This window comes from Entelurus aequoreus, linkage group LG18 (genome assembly GCF_033978785.1).
Source record: "Entelurus aequoreus isolate RoL-2023_Sb linkage group LG18, RoL_Eaeq_v1.1, whole genome shotgun sequence".
Classification (NCBI taxonomy): Eukaryota; Metazoa; Chordata; class Actinopteri; order Syngnathiformes; family Syngnathidae; genus Entelurus; species Entelurus aequoreus.
The window spans coordinates 36,312,155-36,327,721 of record NC_084748.1 but is presented as its reverse complement, the minus strand read 5'-3'; the positions used below and the strand labels follow the sequence as shown (position 1 = coordinate 36,327,721).

At 42.7% G+C, this 15,567-nt stretch overlaps 1 protein-coding gene and 1 long non-coding RNA gene across 4 annotated transcripts in view; both read left to right on the top strand.

The window, feature by feature from the left end:
- The first annotated feature begins 289 nt into the window (after window positions 1-289).
- Window positions 290-3,312, top strand: LOC133633598 (early growth response protein 1). Its single transcript, XM_062026169.1, has 2 exons — window positions 290-641; window positions 871-3,312. The coding sequence occupies exons 1-2, from the start codon at window positions 488-490 to the stop codon at window positions 2,133-2,135; spliced, it is 1,419 nt and encodes a 472-aa protein (XP_061882153.1). The 5' UTR covers window positions 290-487; the 3' UTR covers window positions 2,136-3,312.
- A 3,919-nt stretch (window positions 3,313-7,231) lies between these two features.
- Window positions 7,232-15,567, top strand: part of LOC133633596 (uncharacterized) — a 58,905-nt gene continuing 50,569 nt past the window's right edge. The window contains exons 1-3 of one of the 3 annotated variants that reach the window (XR_009821797.1): window positions 7,232-7,436; window positions 7,905-8,019; window positions 14,497-14,644. This is a non-coding gene — a long non-coding RNA (uncharacterized LOC133633596). Of the gene's footprint in view, window positions 7,437-7,904; window positions 8,020-14,493; window positions 14,645-15,567 lie in introns of those variants that run through there. The other 2 variants (XR_009821798.1, XR_009821796.1) reach the window with 2 other exon arrangements.

Genomic DNA, 15,567 nt, shown 5'->3' with positions numbered 1-15,567 from the left:
GGGGAATAATTCCGGTGGTTCTGGTCGCCACTTGTTGCAACGTCAGTCTCCATCTCTGCTAGCCGGGGAGAGGAGAGAGAGTTAGAGAGAGAGAGTTAGAGAGAGAGAGAGAGAGCGCCTGAAAGGGGGGGTGCTACGTCACATCCTCTGTCCATATATGGGCATGAAGTTTACACGCAGCGGGGAATCCTCTCACTGGAGCTGATGAATGGGGAGGAGGGCTGAGGGAGCCGCCGAAGTGTATATAAAGGTAGCGGCGTGAACGCCTCAGCAAGCAAATGACCACGGAACGACAGACGAGACGGAATATCTAATTGCCTTTTTTTTTAAAATATTTATATGAAAAAGAAAAACACATTTGAGGATCATTATCGAACACCAAAAAAGGAGGTGGTCGAAGGGATTTAAGGCATCTTTTTTATTTTCTACTGCAGACCCCGCTCACCACCCCCACCTGCGCGAAGCGGAGCTGTCAAAGTGCATCATTATGTTGAACAATATGGATTTGAACGCCAAAGATTCTTTTTACCCGCAGTTTGACGGCTCCTCTCTGGGAATGGACACCGGCGTGCAGCGGAAAGACAACCAGGACGTGTTCGCCGACGCCGAGCGCTCGTCGGTGCCTGCACAGTTCGGCCACGGTGAGTTTAAAAAAAAAAAAAATAAAAAAAAAAAAAAAAAAATTGCATGCAAGGGAATTTTCTTGTGCGCCTGAAGGACGAGGCTTTTTTTTTGTTTGCTGCGTGATTGGCGTCGACGCGTCTGCGTGCCAAATGAATGTTTATGTAACATTTTTTTTCTTTTTTTTTTTTTCGAAATAAAATATAAAAAGGCTTGACAAAAGTTTATTTTGTGTGTGTGATTGAACAGAAGGAGCCCCCGCCACGCTCAAAACTGAAGCCTCCAACTCGGAATACGCTTTTAACCCCTGCGAGGGTCCCAAAGATACCTACGCCCCCTCTGCGCTCGCCTACTCCGGCAGCTTCTACGTGGAGGCGTCTCAGGGAGCGCCGTGCACCACCGAGACCCTCCTCAACATGATCACCGAGATCGTGGGGATATCCACCGCGTCGCTCTCCGAGGCCCAGCATGGCGCCAACAGCCGGGGGGCCTCCTACACGCCGCCCGTGGACGTCGCCCACTTCGGGGACGTCAAAAGGCAACCGTTCGCCGACCACCAGATGGGGTTCGTCCAGGACCAGGCCGACCTCCCGGCGCCGGAGGCCTCCACGTCCCAGCTCAGCTTCCTGCAGACCAAGGCCGAGCCCAAACCCGAGGCGGCCTCCTTCCCGGTGGTGGTCAAGAACGAGTTCGAGAGCTACGAGTGGGGGGCGTTCAAGTCGGACTGTTTGGAGAGCAGCTTCCAGGCGGAGACCTTCCCCATGTCCAACGACTTCCCGCCGGAGCAGCAGATGGACGTGAAGGAGCTTCTGGACACCTTCCCCGCCATGTGCCCAAACCCGGAAGTTGAGTTCAAAGTGGAGGGAGGCATCAAACAAGAACCCTGTTTCTCCGACACCTGCTCCCAGAGCTACCCTTACAACGGGTACCTCCCGGCGCCCATCCTGAAGCCGTACCCAGACCCCCCGCAGGCGCCCAATCAAGTCGACTCCCTTTACGCGTCACCGGCCCTACCCAGCACCATAGACTCCATCCTCTACTCCTCCTTGCTGTCGGATTCATTCGTGCAGAGCTACACCACTCGCGCCAACACCGCCCCCGCCCCGGCCGCCACCACCACCACCAAGCCCCCCAGGGCCCGCAAGACCCCCGCCGCCTCCTCCGCCCACGGCCCGGCCAAGGAGAAACCCTTCACCTGCCCCATGGAGAGCTGCGACCGGCGCTTCTCCCGCTCGGACGAGCTCAACCGGCACATCCGCATCCACACGGGCCACAAGCCCTTCCAGTGCCGCATCTGCCTGCGCAGCTTCAGCCGCAGCGACCACCTGACCACGCACACCCGGACTCACACCGGCGAGAAGCCCTTCTCCTGCGACGTGTGCGGCAAGCGCTTCGCCCGCAGCGACGAGCGCAAGCGGCACGGCCGGGTGCACCAGAAGCAGAAGGAGAAAATGGAGCTGAAGCCACAGGTGACTCCCAGCGCGTGGCCCTTCGCTCTCTCCGAGGGCATTTGAAGACGTGAGCGCCGCCGCGATTTTTATTCTAACGTGCTTAAAGACGGTGGACGCTCGAAGGCGGGAATTGACAGGGAAGGGTCCCGCTACGCCCTCGTCACCCAAGGCCGAATTGAAGCAGGCGTCGCCAGGTTGTGAAAGTGGGCGAGCAAGCCAACAAGCACGTGTCGCCTCGCCGCCACTTCTAAGTCAGGGCAACGTCTTTTGCTATGCGGGTTCTGCATGGCTGCAGTTCAGCACCTCACAACTGGACAGCTCCTACTTCCATCCTCTCATCCAGGCTGGGTTGCACTTGATTTGTATTCAGATTGTTCTATTTTTTTTCTTTCCTCCCTGCTTTTTAGAATAGTGGCAATTATTGTGCATGTTTTACTTTCCTTTTTAACCTGGAACATCGTAACCCTTCGACCGGCTCCCCGCAGCCAGGGCTATGAATATGAATGTAAGCTAACATATTTATGGTTTTAGCCATGGATCAAACTTAGTGTTTGTTTACTCTTATTTAGCTGTCAGTGTTGGCTTTTGTGTTGTTCAAATTGTGAAAGATATATCATTAATGGGAAATAAATATATTTGTATTACTGTACTTCCTTGTATTTTTATAGCTGAGTGTATATTTTACATTTATCACACATTTCAGCCTCATTTTGGGGGCGAAATGTTCGACAAATCCTCAATAATGTGTTGGTTTTTGAGGGCTATTGTTCAGTAACTCAGTATTTTAAAATGTTTTTGCACTTCATCCCATTGTTGGTACGATTATGACGGATTAAAAAAAATGGAGTGGGGGGAAGCAGAATGTGCACTGAATTTTCAGGAAAATGGTTTTACATGTACAGAAATATGTCAAGCTAGCACCGACTAGCGAATAATATGAACAATTGCTTTTGAGTAATCAGGTAGCACACATTGCTGCGAGGTTGAAGGACTTTTGACGCGGTATCTTCTGCCTGGAAAGTTGACAGTTTGGTGAAATTGTCACTGACAGGGTATTGCAAAAAAAAAAAAAAAAAGAAAAAAAAAAAGAAAAAGTTATTTAACTCGCCTTAAGTTATATTAACTGTTCATATAAAGGTTTTGTACATATGCGCAGTTTCTACAATACACTACGTTGATATTGATGTTGTTATTTTTATGACGATGATGAACAAAAATAAACATTTTCTGCCAGCTGCAATTTTTTCTCTCCCTTTGCATCATTTGAAATAAAAAAAAATACTCCCCCGTCCCCACTCTCTCTGGGAAGAGTGCGTTCCCATCCTGAAATAAACGCACCTGTGGATCCACACTTTAGCCCTATGTCCAAGCTCAGGTGACTCACAAGGCTTCCCCCCCAAGTGAATGTTAGTCACTGCTGCCTTCCGCTTCAAAGTTGTTCCCCTTACGTGAACGTCAAGATTCTCTTTTTTTGCGGTGACATCAATGTGATTATTTGATCCTCTCTCGCTGTTCTTGGCTTTGCACATCCAGTCAAACATCAAGAGAAATGAATCCCGAGTATGAACATTAATATGGACGTCTTCTCTTGTCGTGTCTTCCACCTTGTGATGATTTGCCGCTTATTTAATTGATTCAATAGCAGCATTCACGTTAAATAATTACACTTCCTTTACATGTACAGGTGTGAAATACTCCCCAACCTTGTGCATTCAACCAAACTGGGGGGGCCACGATTTTGATGTTCTTAAAAGCCAAACATGACATAAAAGTCTTTGAGTTTTTGAAAAGCTTAAAAACACTTTTTGTTTTTTTTGGTCAAAATTTTCAGTAAACTTAAAACCATTTTTTTTTGCCATTTTGAAGAGCTTTTGATCAAATATTGTCAAAGGTTGAAATTAGGGAATTAAACCATCTTATGCAAATGTATACTAATTACAAAATGAGACATCAATCAAAACGCCTTTAAAGGGTTAAAATATCATATTAATAAAAAAACATTATTAATAATGTTTAAAGCATGTCCTGTATTCATGCCAATGTTTTGGTACCGGTACCAAAATGTACTTCGATACCTTTTCGATACTTTTCTAAATAAATGTGACCACAAAAAATGGCCTTTATTGGCTTTATTTTAACAAAAAAATCAGAGGGTATATTAAACATATATTTTTTATTGCAATCGAAGAACAATTTGGTCCTTAAAAAAATAGTGAACATACTAGACAACTACAGATGTCCGATAATGGCTTTTTTGCCAATATCCGATATTCCGATATTGTACAACTCTTAATTACCGATTCTGATATCAACCGATACCGATATATACAGCCGTGGAATTAAGACATTATTATGCCTAATTTTGTTGTGATGCCCCGCTGGATGCATTAAACAATGTAACAAGGTTTTCCAAAATAAATCAACTCAAGTTATGGAAAAAAATGCCAACATGGCACTGCCATATTTATTATTGAAGTCACAAAGTGCATTCTTTTTTTTAACATGCCTCAAAACAGCAGCTTGGAATTTGGGATATGCTCTCCCTGAGAGAGCTTGAGGAGGTTGAGGTGGGTGGGGTTGGGGGGAGTGGGGGGGGGGGGGGGTAGCGGGGGGTGTATATTGTAGCGTCCGGGAAGAGTTAGTGCTGCAAGGGGTTCTGGGTATTTGTTCTGTTGTGTTTATGCTGTGTTACGGTGCGGATGTTCTCCCGAAATGTGTTTGTCATTCTTGTTTGGTGTGGGTTCACAGTGTGGCGCATATTTGTAACAGTGTTAAAGTTGTTTATACGGTCACCCTCAGTGTGACCTGTATGGCTGTTGACCAAGTATGCCTTGCATTCACTTGTGTGTGTGAAAAGCCGTAGATATTATGTGTCTGGGCCGGCATGCAAAGGCAGTGCCTTTAAGGCACGCCCCCAATATTGTTGTCTGGGTGGAAATCGGGAGAAATTCGGGAGATTGGTTGCCCCGGGAGATTTTTGGGAGGCGCGCTGAAATCCGGGAGTCTCCCGGGAAAATCAGAAGGGTTGGCAAGTATGACTGGGAGACGCAACTGCTCTATACTTCTCCCTACGTCCGTGTACCACTCCGTACAGCGGTGTTTTAAAAAGTAATCAATTTTACTTTTTGAAACCGATACCGATAATTTCCGATATTACATTTTAAAGCATTTATCGGCCGATAATATCGGCAGTCCGATATTATCGGACATCTCTAATCCAAAAATCGCTATCATTAGCTGACAACAAATATTTGAAGTGTTTTTATGCCTTTTGAATAACGAAGGACTTATGTGTCGGGTTTGGATTTGGGGTAATGTCCAATAACTGCCAGTGTATCGTACACTTATGAAATAATTGTACATTAAAATATTTTTATTTCACATGAAATAAAAAAAAACGTGTAATAGAGTAACACAGTAAAATGATGGCCAGATCTACCTTAAAGGTGAACAGACTTGTACTGATCCTCCGTGATATTCTATATGTATTGCACAAATTATTATTTTGTCAGCATTGTTGAAGTAATCAAAGTAAATTGGTGTATGTGTGTAAGTCAGGCATCTCAAACTCAAAGAGGAAGGGTGTGGGTGATGCAGGCCGCACAATGTATTGACCTCACAATCCTGGTTTAACCATGTGACTAAACGTTGTTAACTACTTGCACACAGCTATTGTGACCCTGAGCTATGGTAGGCCTTAAGGCAATGGTGTCCAAAGTGTGGCCCGTAACTAATGTCTTAACGACCCACGGCACATTCTAGAATATATTATTTAAAAATATATATAGAGTGAGCAAACAATTGAAATGTATTGAGAAAAAGTTTAAATGTTGACTTCAAGAGCAACTTCTTTAAAACTATCAAAAATCAATCAAAATAAATGTTTTTAATTATTGAACAATTCAAGGCTCTGAATACTTCACATTAAACATTCCACTTTGCATATTATGTGTTGGCCATAAAACAAAATAGTTTTCTTTAAAAAAACAGGGCATAAAACAAACAAACAAAAAAAAAACATGAACAAATTCTAAAAACTTGTAATCGATGGATAGTTCTAAAATTGATCTAGAAACTTAAGCGGTGAGATCTGGCCTTCGAGCCTTAAGTTTGACACTCTAAACAAAAATATGGGCCTGCAGGCCGCAAATTTGAGACCAGCAATGATGTTCCATTTTAGGTTGTATGGCTATCTTCACACTTTTTCTAATAATTATAATAATGGCAAAAGAAAAAATATAAATTACACACACACAAAAGCACCCAGTATGGCAAACAGTATATAGTTCTTAGGGCATCGACACATGGAGACAACACCATCCTCTCAGACTGGAGCTGTACTAGTTAGTCTTTGAGCGTGAACTGATGAAGCCTGCTCAAATGATAGACAAAACATCTTCGAAGACAACCTGGAGAGTCCACTTGTGATTCATAACACCATTAATGCCCAAAAGTAGCCACAACAACAACAACAACAACAACAACAACAACACAGTGACAGGACTCCCTCGTTATGCAGCAATGATGGTTACAGCGAGTGATGCATTCATGAACCCTCGGAATTATGACTAATACAAGCAAGTCATTTTTTGCACGTTCTCTATATTGCATATTTCTGCCATAATTATGACAATTTGTCGTAGACTTAATTTTATATTTTTGAATGCATTACATAGTTATCATATAATTTATATATTTTTAACTTTTTCAATTACTAGTCTGCTTAACCCAAATGTCACGAAATGTTATGAAAATGAAAAGTCATTGCAATTTTTGTTTGTTTGTTTTGTTATGTTTGGGCACTGGCACCATTTTTAAAGCACTGATATGTTACTAGTGTCGGTTAAATGATTCCTACCGAGAACACAATGAGCCGGTTAAACAAGAATACAAATGTTGTTGTGTGTCACAGTACATATTGTCACTTTATTGTTAGTTTCCTATCTAGCGCTCTTATTTTTTAAACTTCCTGTTTGTCATATTCTTGTTTTCCTCCTGTATGTTTTTCCTGGCCGCTCTGCTCCCACTCTGTTCTGTCTGTTGCTCTCCCTCCCTCGTTGTCATGGCAGCAACGGAAGGCGGGAAGGACACCTGGCAGCAAGTAATCACCACACCCTACTTAGACTGATTGCACACACACCTGTTCTCCGGTCGTTCTTTCCTTCGTGTTCCTCCATGGTTGCAGACCAGGCTGACCTTCCTCCTGGCTCCTCAACACTTTTGTGTTTTATCTGTTGCCATAACATTTCTATTTTTCATGTTTTATGCCCTTTTTTTTTCAAAGAAAACCCTTTTTTTTTAATGGCAAATGACCTTTTTTTCAAAACGGATTATTTGATGTGAAGTAATTGGAGTCTTGAATAGGTAAATATTTCATAACAACATTGCTTTTTATTCATTTTTTTTTGAGCAATGACATTTTTAAAGTAAAAAAACTGCCTACATTAGTGTCAATATTTAAATATTTTCTGGGTACATTACACCTGTTTGCATTCTTATTACACTGTTTATGTTTTTTTTGTAATAGTTGTATCCAAATGGTTAAAAATGGACTGAAGTCAAATGATAAATCCAGAAGTGAGCTTAAAAATAAAGTAAATGTTCCCAATTTCATATACATTTTTTCCTATTTGCTAACTACAGTGTTTTCCGGACTGTAGAGCGCACTGGTATATAAGCCACACCCACAACATTTTAGAAGAAAACAGTATTTTTCCATATATTAACCGCACCGGACTATATGTCGCAGATATATATACGTTACAAAATGAGTTATTTACACAGTAAGATTCTATATATGTTTATGTACATACTTTAATTGTTTCCAAACAGTGGCAGTAAAACGGCTGATCAAACAAAACAGAAGTCATCGTCATGGACCCACTAGCTGTGGAAGCCAGCTCTCCAATCAGCTAAACAGACTCAACGACTCCACGGTGACGTCTTGGTGAGTTTACTGAGGAATTTGTGAAACTGAAACAATACAAAAGAAAATGCCGTAAGTTAATAATAAATGATAAATGGGTTATACTTGTATAGCTCTTTTCTACCTTCAAGGTACTCAAAGCGCTTTGACAGTATTTCCACATTCACCCATTCACACACACATTCACACACTGATGGCGGGAGCTGCCATGCAAGGCGCTAACCAGCAGCCATCAGGAGCAAGGGTGAAGTGTCTTGCCCAAGGACACAACGGACGTGACTAGGATGGTAGAAGGTCGGGATTGAACCCCAGTAACCAGCAACCCTCCGATTGCTGGCACAGCCACTCTACCAACTTCGCCACGCCGTCCCTAATACTAGCAAAGACACTCGTAAACATGTTAGCACATTAGCCAAAGCTAATGACGCTAGCGTCATGACATTGCGATAGCACATACAACAAATATGCACGAAGACACTCCTACAGGCATCACACATGGGACGGTTTAGTAAGTATAAACATTTTTAGTTACATTGTAAAACTTAAAAAAGTTTATTGGAGTTATGAATGAAAAAGCCATACAAGTAGAAGCGCTATGGACGGCTAGAAGACTGAATAGCACTCAGGCTGAAAGAAAAAAAGGACTACTGATAAATGGAAGGACACTGCAGCACCTGCAGTGAGCGAATTTGTCCAAAGGATGGCGCCATATCACAAACAATAAAATACCCTCTTAGTGTTTTTGCTTCTTTTAAAAAAAAATATAATTATTTTTATTATTGCCGTCAGCAAAGAAAAGTCCATAAGTTAGCCACTCCGTTTTACAAGCCGCAGGGTTCAAGGTGTAGGGAAAATGTAGCAGATTATAGTCAGGAATTTACTGGTATTTATTTTATTTACAGGCTACATGTAGTGACTTTTTCAATACAGCAGATGGCGCCATTACCAACACGGTATCAGTGAAGCGCCGTCATTTACTAGGGGTGTAACAATTGATCGATACATCGATTTATATTCCTAAATTTTAAGTATATAGATCTGTGTTTGGCAAGTTGGCCTCTGGGAATATAGTTATTGATCCAAGATCGTTTTCAAAGGGAGTCGATTGATTTTATCGACACTAGAAAAAAGAAAATACCTGAAAAGATGTTAGTGCACTCCATTTTTTAAATAAATTGTTACCAACTTTTGTGCAAATAAATGACATGCATTCAAGTAAGACATTTAAACAGGTTTCTTGATGACATTCTGATAAAAAAATTACATTTGTCTACAAATATCGGGGTCTTTTCTCAACCAAGTTTTTAATTATGCAAGCGATGTGATTAATCCAAAATTCCAAAATGTGATTAATCTGAAGTAAAGATTAATGTTTTGACAGCCCTAATTATTATGTTTTACTAACAGATTGATGGTTTACTTGCTCTGAAACCCTAAGTCAAGGTGACAGGCAGATATTTGGGTGTTCATTTAAATGTCACAATTGAAAGAATAAATACATTTAGCCAAAAGGTGCTCTTTTTATTTTCATCCTTTTGCAGGCCACACCAATGACGTGGCGGGCCACATTACATGATATGGCGGGCCAGATTAAATGATGTGGCTGACTACATGAAATACTGTGGCAGACCGCATAAAATGATGTGGCGGACCACATAAATAAATATGTCTTGCAGCATCAATAATATAGTGGGCTGCATGAAATGATGTGATGGACTAAATAAAACAATGTGGCAGGCCACTATAAATGATATGGCGGGCCACAATAAATAAAGCGGTGGACCACATAAAATGATGTTGCAGATCACAATTAGTGATGTAATGGGCCACTTAAAATAGAGTGGCGGGCCTCATTGATAAATATGTCTTGCAGCATCAATAATATGGCGGGCCACGTTAAGTGATGTGACGGACCAAATAAAATATTGTGGCAGGACACAATAAATGATATGGTGGGCCACAATAAATAATCCGGTGGACCACGATAAATAATCCGGTGGACCACATAAAATGATTTGGCAGACCACAATTAATGATGTAATGGGCCACTTAAAATAGTGTGGCAGGCCACAAAAAATAGTGTGGTGGACCACATACATAAATATGTCTTGCAACATCAATAATATGGCAGGCCGACTGAAATGATGTGATGGACCAAATAAAATAATGTGGCAGGCCACAATAAATGACGTGGCGGGCCACAATAAATAAAGCGATGGACCACATAAAATGAAGTGGCAGAACACATAACATTATGTAATGGGCCACTTAAAATAGTGTGGCGGACCACATAAATAAATGTCTTGCAGCTCCAATAATATGGCGGGCCACATTAAATGATGTGACGGACCAAATAAAATAATGTGACAGGCCACAATAAATGATATGGCGGGCCACAATAAATAAAGCGGTGGACCACATAAAATGATGTGGCAGACCACAATTAGTGATGTAATGGGCCACTTAAAATAGTGTGGTGGGCCAATTAAATATGTCTTGCAGCAGCAATAATATGGCGGGCCACATTAAGTGATGTGACGGACCAAATAAAATATTGTGGCAGGTCATAATAAATGATATGGCGGGCCACAATAAATAAAGCGATGGACCACATAAAATGTTGTGGCAGATCACAATTAATGATGTAATGGGCCATTTAAAATAGTGTGGTGGGCCAGTTAAATATGTCTTGCAGCAGCAATAATATGGCGGGCCACATTAAGTGATGTGACGGACCAAATAAAATATTGTGGCAGGACACAATAAATGATATGGCGGGCCACAATAAACAATGCGGTGGACCACATAAAATGTTGTGGCAGATCACAATTAATGATGTAATTGGCCACTTAAAATAGTGTGGCAGACGACAATTAATGATGCAATGGGCCACATAAAATGATGTCGTGGGCCACATAAAATTTTGTGGAAGACCACATAAAATAATGTGGCTGGCCACGTTAAAGGATGTGACTGGTCGCATTTTTCATATTAATATTGCATTATTTTATGTCAGAAAAACAACAGCAAAAGTAACAAATCTACTGTTAAAATGTCAGTTACTGTACTTTTATTGAAAAATTGCTTGATTGCTTGATTGTTTCCTCTTGTTAATTCAACCTAAGGTGTTGGTTGAACTTTATTCAAATAAGATGTGAATGCATTGGCAATTAATTGTTGTTGACTTGCTTGCTTGTTTCTATAATTAATTTATACATAATGCCAGAGCTGTCAATCTTTGGGCACCACACGGGGGTACCGATTTGATTCAGAATCGATTCTGATTAAAATCAATACTTTTTAAAAATAACATTGTGTGACAGTTCTGACTAATTACACAATAGACAAACGGCTCTGATAAATGTTTAAGTTACTTAAAAAAATAGTTTATTTTTATTTTTTCTAATAATCAATCCAACAAAATAATATACAATAATACCATAATAATACAATTCCAATTCCAAAACCAACATTGAGAATAGTAATCAACAGAGCAATTGAGAAGACACACAAACATGACACAAAACAATCCAAAAGTAGTCAAACAAAAAAATTAATATCAACAGCAGTATCAATATTAATAAGGATTCCAACATAGCAGTGATTAGAAATCCCTCATTTACATTATCATCACAGCCATTTATAAAAAATAATTTGCAGATGATGTGGTCCTGATGGCTTCATCTGGCCAGGATCGTCAGCTCTCACTGGATCGGTTCGCAGCTGAGTGTGAAGCGACTGGGATGAGAATCAGCACCTCCAAGTCCGAGTCCATGGTTCTCGCCCGGAAAAGGGTGGAGTGCCATCTCTGCGTTGCGGAGGAGACCCTGCCCCAAGTGGAGGAGTTCAAGTACCTTGGAGTCTTGTTCACGAGTGAGGGAAGAGTGGATCGTGAGATCGACAGGCGGATCGGTGCGGCGTCTTCAGTAATGCGGACGCTGTATCGATCCGTTGTGGTGAAGAAGGAGCTGAGCTGCAAGGCAAAGCTCTCAATTTACCGGTCAATCTACGTTCCCATCCTCACCTATGGTCATGAGCTTTGGGTTATGACCGAAAGGACAAGATCACGGGTACAAGCGGCCGAAATGAGTTTCCTCCGCCGGGTAGCGGGGCTCTCCCTTAGAGATAGGGTGAGAAGCTCTGCCATCCGGGGGGAGCTCAAAGTAAAGCCGCTGCTCCTCCACATCGAGAGGAGCCAGTTGAGGTGGTTCGGGCATCTGGTCAGGATGCCACCCGAACGCCTCCCTAGGGAGGTGTTTAGGGCACGTCCGACCGGTAGGAGGCCACGGGGAAGACCCAGGACACGTTGGGAAGACTATGTCTCCCGGCTGGCCTGGGAACGCCTCGGGATCCCCCGGGAAGAGCTGGACGAAGTGGCTGGGGAGAGGGAAGTCTGGGTTTCCCTGCTTAGGCTGCTGCCCCCGCGACCCGACCTCGGATAAGCGGAAGAAGATGGATGGATGGATGGAAAATAAAAACGTTATACAAAATTAACAATAGTGGTTTACGCTTTTTGTTTCGCAAAATTCCACCCAAACATTTAATAAAGTCAAATGACAAATAAGGCAACAAGAGAAGTATTCCACACTTCTCTTCTAAAGTAAATGTGTAGAGCAGATATGGGCGTCTACTGTACATCAACATTATGATTTGCCTGAGTTGTTGGACAGAACTGATAAAAAAGAAAAAAAAAAAGTTTTTTAATCGATTTTTGATTTTTAATCGATACAAATAAGAATTGTTTTTTTTTCTAATTTATTCATTTCTAATTTTTTTGACACGCCTACCTAATTTCCTTACAAGAAATAACAGAAATATAGAAAACACCACCTGCAGTGTCCACTAATTATTTCAGTCACACTGGTGGATTTTTTTATTTATTTGTTTTTGCTAAAAAGCTACGGAATCGATATCAACTCACTGAATCGTTACGGATCGTATCGTTCTAAAAAAAAAAAAAAAACAATGTCTGAGTCGTATCGGCAATGTCAAATTCCGAATCGGCTCGCGACACCCCTATCATTCACCCGTCACCAGTCGCAAGCTGCCAGACCGTGCGCCCATGCCGTAGCCCGGACTTGTTCCCATGATGCAGTGTGTCCGTGCGGGACACAACTCTGGTTGCCCACGGCGATGCGTAAGTGTTCCTTGTCTGTCGCCGGCAAACATACTGTAGTGGTGTTAAAAGGCAGGCTGCCAGTTGGAGCACTGTGAATTGTATGTACCGTCCTCTCCTGTCCGTCACTCATCAACACTCACACTAACACACACACACACACACACACGCACACACACACACTCCTTTATCTGTGTTGTTTTAGTGGCAAAAGCTGTCCAGCGATGGATAGCGGAGGTTTTTGAATTGCAGCGATGTGCAGTCACTGTGACCATTATCCCAACACTTGAAGACTGAAGAGTTGTTGAACTCTGGCCACTGATGAAATTTCTGCATTTGTGCGTTTGGAAGCTCCAGTTCCCATTTGCATATTGTAAATGGTGCTCGATATAGCCCCGCACGGCGTTTTTCCCGTCTTTCTCCCACCACCAGAAAAAAAAAAAAGAAAAGGAAAAAAAGACATAAATCAGTTCTTTTCCTCCGACTGACATTTATATTTTCAACTCCCGTAGATATGCATAATTGCAGAGGCCATTAAGTAAGGGCATATGTCTGTCGCTCGGATTTCTCGCGACGTGGACCTCCGCCGGGGAATAGTAGCACATCAAGTCCATTAAATCTTTGCCAGGTGTTACAAATGCAAAGATGTTAACATTAGGCCCGGAGGAGGAGGAGGAGGAGGAGGTGGAGGAGGAGGAGGAGGAGGAAGGGGAGCTATTTAAGGTCGTGTGTCTGTGCGGTTAATGTATTTACACACGTGTGGCTTTTTACTCCTTTATTGTCTCATCCAATTAATGGCTTGATGCAGGATCGCTCCTGGATAAATCAAGTGACGTCATTTATCCGCGGCGCCAAATGGCTCCAGGTGAAGAACATGCTGAAATGTGTAATCGCACAATGTTGGAGATGCACGACAGCGGGGAAGGGATTCATAAGTCCCCCATTCCTGGGTGTATCTCTCGTGAGAGGCAGTGGTGCCCAGCAGGCGCAGGACATCGATACAAGGTTGATTATGACTTAGAGACTTCCTTTTTATTGTCATTCAAATTTGAACTTTATAGTACAGATAAGAACACAATTTCGTTGCATTAGCTCGTTGTAGTGCAGGATAAAAGAGCAATAATGTGCAGATATAAATAAATAGATTACTGTACAGATAAATATATTGCACTTTTGCATATGCATCCACGTTTATGTATGTACTGTATGTTATATTGTCTTAATCAATCAATCAAAGTTTATATGGCCCTGTGGAGGGGGGGCGTGGTCTGCGGGCCTGCCGCGGAGCGGGGTGTGTAAGGACCGGCCTCAAAGCCAGCGGCAGGTGAGTAGATTGCCCAGCTGGGGCTGGTTATCTAATCACCTGTCGCCTTTATTAGCAGCAGCCGGACCGAGACACGTGGTTGGAGTTGGAGCCAGGGAGAGAGACACGCACAGAGACATGAAAAGCAGAGACACGCCGGACTGAAAAGTCAGAGAGAGAAATTGCTGGAAGGCAAACCATACTGCTGTATGTCAATAAAAGACTTAAAGGCCTACTGAAATGAAATTTTCTTATTTAAACGGGGATAGCAGGTCCATTCTATGTGTCATACTTGATCATTTCGCGATATTGCCATATTTTTGCTGAAAGGATTTAGTAGAGAACATCGACGATAAAGTTCGCAACTTTTGGTCGCTGATAAAAAAGCCTTGCCTGTACCGGAAGTAGCGTGACGTCACAGGTTGAAGAGTGCCTCACATCTGCACATTGTTTACACCAGCAGCGAGAGCAATTCGGAACGAGAAAGCGACGATTACCCCATTAATTTGAGCGAGGATGAAAGATTCGTGGATGAGGAAAGTGAGAGTGAAGGATTAGAGTGCAGTGCAGGACGCCAGGGTGTATCTTTTTTCGCTCTGATTGTAACTTAGGTACAAGGGCTCATTGGATTCCACACTTTCTCCTTTTTCCATTGTGGATCACGGATTTGTATTTTAAACCACCTCGGATACTATATCCTCTTGAAAATGAGAGTCGAGAACGCGAAATGGACATTCACAGTGACTTTTATCTCCACGACAATACATCGGTGAAGCACTTTAGCTTCGGAGCTAACGTGATAGCATCGTGCTTAACTGCGGATAGAAACAGAAGAAACATGCCCCTGACTGGAAGGATAGACAGAAGATCAACAATACTACTATTACTTTTACTATCAGGAGACACCGAACCAAACCCTGGACCTGTAACCACACGCTTAATGCTGTCCAGCCTGGCGAAGCCTAGCAATGCTGTTGCTAACGACGCCATTGAAGCTAACTTAGCTACGGGACCTCGACAGAGCTATGCTAAAAACATTAGCTCTCCACCTAAGCCAGCCCTCATCTGCTCATCACGACCCGTGCTCACCTGCGTTCCAGCGATCGGCGGCGCGACGAAGGACTTCACCCGATCATCGGTGCGGTCGGCG

Coding starts and splice junctions, on each gene's coding strand:
- LOC133633598 (XM_062026169.1), top strand. CDS start 488: ATGTTGAACAATATGGATTTGAACGCCAAAGATTCTTTTTACCCGCAG. Junction 642..870: donor GCCTGCACAGTTCGGCCACG/GTGAGTTTAAAA, acceptor GTGATTGAACAG/AAGGAGCCCCCGCCACGCTC.